Source organism: Alligator sinensis, unplaced genomic scaffold (genome assembly GCF_000455745.1).
Source record: "Alligator sinensis unplaced genomic scaffold, ASM45574v1 scaffold1354_1, whole genome shotgun sequence".
In the NCBI taxonomy this organism is placed as follows: Eukaryota; Metazoa; Chordata; order Crocodylia; family Alligatoridae; genus Alligator; species Alligator sinensis.
Window position 1 is genome coordinate 1,394,895 of NW_005842344.1, and position 5,278 is coordinate 1,400,172.

The 5,278-nt window shown below is 44.6% G+C and overlaps 1 protein-coding gene across 1 annotated transcript; it reads right to left on the reverse strand.

The window, feature by feature from the left end:
- Positions 1–2,981: 2,981 nt before the first annotated feature.
- KLF2 (Kruppel like factor 2) lies at positions 2,982–5,272 on the reverse strand. The gene is made up of 2 exons (XM_025210319.1): positions 4,338–5,272; positions 2,982–3,842 (listed from the first exon to the last, which is right to left on the reverse strand). Exons 1-2 carry the CDS (start codon positions 5,197–5,199, stop codon positions 3,667–3,669), a joined length of 1,038 nt encoding a protein of 345 aa, XP_025066104.1. The 5' UTR covers positions 5,200–5,272; the 3' UTR covers positions 2,982–3,666.
- Between the last annotated feature and the right edge of the window lie 6 nt (positions 5,273–5,278).

Genomic DNA, 5,278 nt, shown 5'->3' on the forward strand with positions numbered 1-5,278 from the left:
GGCCGGGGCCGGGGCCGGGCGAGCACCTCGCGACGGAGGCCGAGACCGAAGTGCGAGGCCAGAGGCCGGTCGGGAGGTGCCCGGGGCCCGGGCCCGTGTGGTCGGCCGTGCGTGCACAGCGCGCCCTTCGCTGTGGTGGCGTCTAAGAGCGGTGTGAGAATCTTGTTTACAAGTCTCTTCACATTTCCTTTTAGCCCGTTTGACTAATTTTTGTAGCATGTCGAAAACAAATGCAGGATGAATGCAGGTGCTAGAGCCGGGGAGGAGATGTGGGGAAGAAAAGCTACCCCCCATGACTGGATGCTGCTACTAATCCCCCCCCCCCATAGGACTGAAGTTTCAGTTAGAAACTGTCCATGTCTTTGCAATCAAAGAGAAGTGTCAGCTTTGATGTGACTCACGGATGCACGACTGTGTCTTAGCATCTTCTTGAGAGTACAGTAATCATGAGATGCACCAAGCGCAAGGCAGTTATTTCTTGCACAAGTCATCTGCTAGTCTTAAAAGGATCTAGGAAGAATATCCTCAGTGCTGCCCTCTACTTCAGGACCGTTTAGAAACTGGACCTGCCATCTGCTATACAGACCGCACAGAAACCCTCCACGACTGATGTTGATAATAGTTCAAATCGTGTTGGTGATAAGGCTGTTAGTGATTACTTGATTCCAGCTTTTCAGAAACCTGTGCGTACAGGAGGGTGTCTGGGCGTGGCGTGGTGTGGTGTGGCGTTTCCTTAAAGTCTCTAAATGTTGTGAACTCCTTTTTTTCAGTCAGTGAACAGTGCAGGTACATTTTTATTTTTATTTTGTTACAGTCTTGTAAAGTTTCACAACGTAACTTACAGATGGCAGGTATCTTCCCCTCCATCCCCTTTGTGTCTGTAGAAAGGACCGAGTTGGGCTAAAGATCAGCATTTTCATCTCGCCCTTCCCACATATGCCACAGAACAGAGGTCTCTAGAGGTTCTGCGCGGGGGCTGTGTGTAACACGGATCCAACATTCACGGGACCTCTGTAGAGCGGTGGCTCTAACTGCCGTTTTTCTCTGTCAGCTACAGCAGCAGTCATAGCCAAGCCGCACAGAACATGGCCAGAAGGGCTAGAGATGCTGGGTCTCAGTCCAGCGCCTTTTTGAACCGTGCAAAACCGTGTATAGAGGCATAGTTCTGTGCAGTAAGGCATGGCTTCCAAGGTACAAATGAAGCCTGTACAGGTGTTGCATACCCATATATCTTACTGCGGGGCTCTGTACAATGGTACTTTATAAAGACGTATCAAAATGGCAGTTTATCTTGAGGGTAGTTAGGGTGAAGCTTACTCCTGAGCACAAGTCTTGCACAGGACTTGCAAGTGCAGCAGCAGTAAGACCTGTGTTGGTCCTTTATTTCGGGTGGGTCTTTAAGTAGGTGTAATGCAGGAACTGGTTGCAGTATTGCAACACAGGACTTCAAAAGAACATTTTTAAATTTTCAGGAGAAAGAAGGGAAATCTAGTTGAGTAGGGGAAGATGATTAAGAACTGAATGCTAAAATCATGTTCTGGAGGCTATCAACACCAGTGGACGTTCTGAGATATGAAATGATAGTCTGTGGGGAAAGAGGAGGAAATACCTAGAACTATTGCAACAACGGGTGTAATAATTTTAGAACATCTTTAAGTCGTCTTCACTTTCTGGAATTATTGTGCAATTGTTTCTGGCAAATGAACTCCTTTTTGTTTTTAATGAAGAAATACTAAATCCCCTTTATATTTCACTTTGAAAGATCTGTAAAAGTGAAATGTGGAACTCATTCTTCCGTGTCACTGATTAGTAGCCCAAAATACATCTGCTCCACATGAGCAACTGCAGCCTTTTGATTTCACAGAATAGCTGTATTTGCCATTACTTTAAATATTTCCTTGTTGATTTAATTCATGTGTGTTATTACTTGTAAAGTCAGAAAAAAAACTTCTATTTATTATACATAAATCTTTGAGTGCAAAAATGGTTAAGAGAAGAGTACTTTCCTAAATTTGTATGCTAATAAGTATTGTACTTTTATTCCAGTGGTACCAGTACCCAATTACAAATAGATGTTGTCAAAGTTAAAGCTGCCCAGTATCACTTCAGAATAACTGCATACGTTAAAAAAAAAAAAAAAAGACCCAGATTCTGTTCACTTACAGCTGTTTAATGTGCAACATTGTTGTTTCAGTGGACTCTCTCTAGGTAGGCACTGCCATACTTCTTGCAAATATCCATTTCGTCTGAAATCAGTGCCAGTAGCTAAACACTACCAAGTGAGTGATCTGGCTCCAGAACTGTGGTGGTGTTTAGTAACTGTTGCAATCTTTAATTGCTAAGTGAATCTTAGTTCTAGGAATGAGCTATGAAGAATTTTATCCTAATTCTGCGGGAGAATTTTGCAAAAAGGAAGGGGGAAACCGTGGTTAACATTTCACTACTGGTATTGGGATTTTGCACTGAGCTCTTAAGAGCAAGCAAGGGTAATTTATGTACAAAGGATGCCTTAAAATAAGCCACCGTAATTACAAAAATGCAGCGTTTAAATTTATAGTAAAAACCCACACGCTGTTGGCAAAACTGAAACTGCATCTGGAAAACATTAAGGATGCTATTAAAATAGTCCAGCATAAACTAGAAATCAGACTGAAATTACAGCGTTGCTTACTTTTTGCCTAAACAACTACTTTTAGGAAGTGTATTTTAAATGTGAAATACTTTACTTTTTTTTTTTTTTTTTTTTAATGCAAGACAGATTCAGATGTAGCTTTTTATTAAGTTGTGCATCTAATTTTGTCTTTTTTATATAACAAAATCTTATGAGATTTTTGTCAATGTTCTTTTATTCCTTTTAGTAATTTAAAATATTTCCAAGTGGCTGCAAATCCAGCTGTTGAGAAGGATTAAAATGGGTTATCAAGTGAGGATGCAACCACATGTATTAAACATTTAATTTTATTAAAAAGTTGAAATGTTTTTGAACATTTTAAAATTACTACTTTTATAAAAACCGAAATAGGCAAAATACCCATTTGTCTTCTATGTACATAATACATTACAATATTTCTCCTTGTATAAAATTATTTACATTATATAAAAAAAAATAGTAAAAATAGGTTATTTTCTTACAAGACATCAAGCCCTGTACTTCTAGTGTAGATCATGGCAGACAAGAATATTATTGCACCTGTGAAAGAAATAATCTAACAAGAGGAGTGTTTTTCTTAGCCATGCTCTCAGCTGAGATCTAACAAACAGATACAGTAACATTCATTTAATTCCATCTAGGGTCAACTTCAGGCAGTTTCCATACAAACATTGTCCTAAAGCTTATGGATTGAGCAATTACAATCAAAGATACAGTATTTACAGCTTTATCTATACCATCTGTATGGAGTTTTGTCCAGTTCACCCTTCACAGAAGCCCTATAAATAAGCCACATTTCCCCCTGCACGGGACAGACAGTCACACTGATAAAGTTCCTTTAAATCTCTTTAGGAGATGCCAGGCTAAACCTCCTTGAGTCAAGTTAAACTTTAGCATCCATTGCTAGAGCTTTGTTGCCTCCCTAAGTAGTACCAGCTACTGCTCCTTTTAATGATCCTGCACCTGAGCAGTTAAATAATGTCCATCCTCTGCTATGCAGTTCAGAGGCCCTATGGCTACATATGCCTTTTCATGTGCAGAGCCAGATGGTCTGACCTGGAGAAAGCCCTGTCGCAGAGGTGGCACTGGAAGGGACGGTGGCCTGTGTGCTTGCGGTAGTGACGGGTCAGCTCATCAGAGCGAGCAAACTTCCATCCGCAGCCGTCCCAGTTACAGTGATAGGGCTTCTCACCTGTTGGGAGAAATCACACAGTGACTCAGCATTGTCCTCCCACATGCAGGCAGCTCTCCCACTCATCGTTTTATATTTAGATTTGGATCTTAATTTAAACCTTCCTTTTACCAAGGCCATCACAACAGAACCCAAGTGGGTCCTAGGCCAGTTAAGCTGCACTAGCAGTTCTCCCTTCCCTGGCTTAAGGAAGCTTTCTGCCTGGAGTAGCATTTGTGAGGTGGTGGGAGGGGGGAGCGAGAGCGTGACTGGGAGGCAGTTACTACAGTAATAGCTATAGTTGGAAAGCTTTGGCAAAGATACAGACATCTCCCAGACATTACAGCATTAGTATCTCAGGCTAAGACTTGATACCCATGCAGCTTACAGGCACTAGAAAGTTAATCTTTCACTTGGCTCGGGGCCCTTCTTGCACATGCAGTGGTTTGTTTTGTTTTGAGGCAGTAGTTTACTAGCCCGGCTCTCTCAAGTAACCGAGTATCGGGCTGCATTTACCTGTGTGTGTTCGGAGATGGGCCTTCAGGTGAGAACTCTTGGTGTAGGTTTTCCCACAGCCAGCATAGGTGCACGTGTGCGTGGCTGTCCGCTTCCTGGGCCAGGACCGGCGCCCTCTTTTTGGCTTGGAGTCCAACAGCTCCAGGGGAGAGGAAGGAGGGGTGAGCATACCTCTTGGGGCTGAGGGTTGCAAAGGCACCGTGTCCTCAAACAAACCAAACTGGGAGGTGCTCTGGTACTGGAGGTGGCTGTGGTGAGGATGGAAGCCTGTGGTGGGGTGATAGGTTTGCTGGAATGGCATTGAGGAATGGCAGATCCTTTGAGCTTGGCAGTCAGTTACCATGAGGTCGGTGGGGCTCAGGGGGGGTGTTTCTGCCCCTGGGATCTGGGGCGAGCTGGCCATCCTTGCCTGCTCATAGGCCATCATGCAGGTTGCGTTGCCTTCTTGCTTGATCTTTGGGCAGGTCTGGGGTACAAGGCCCAAGATGGGCCCATAATTGTCCATGTCAGGTTCTGGCTTAATGTTCTCCACGAACTGGGGGCTCCCGAAGCTGGGTGCCATGAAAAACCGCCCATGGATGTTGTGAGGGGGGCAGAAGTTTGAGTCCATGTCTGACCTGATCATCTCTGGCACGAGGCTGGGGTTGTAAGGAGGCGGGCTGCCTTCCTCCAGGGAACTGTAGCATCCAGAAGGCGGGTTTGTCTGGTAGAAGTTACTGGGCTCCGTCTGTGCCAAGGGGTAGTCCCCAGGGGGTGAGTTCTGGCTGAAGTTGTCGTTGCCCATGGAGAGAATAAGTTCCAAAACGTTGTTGAGATCTTCGTCCTCTTTGGGAGGGGACAGGCTGCCTGGCCCTTGCCGCATGTCCAGCACGGCGCAGCTGCTGGCAGGGGCCTTGCTCTCCAGGTCACACTTCCATCGCTGAGGGAGGGAGGGAAGAGCG

Excerpts from the sequence above, each read along its gene's own strand:
- KLF2 (XM_025210319.1), bottom strand. The coding sequence starts at position 5,199 with ATGCGGCAAGGGCCAGGCAGCCTGTCCCCTCCCAAAGAGGACGAAGAT. Across the intron at positions 3,843-4,337 it reads CCATCTCCGAACACACACAG|GTGAGAAGCCCTATCACTGT; the intron begins GTAAATGCAGCC and ends TTCTCCCAACAG.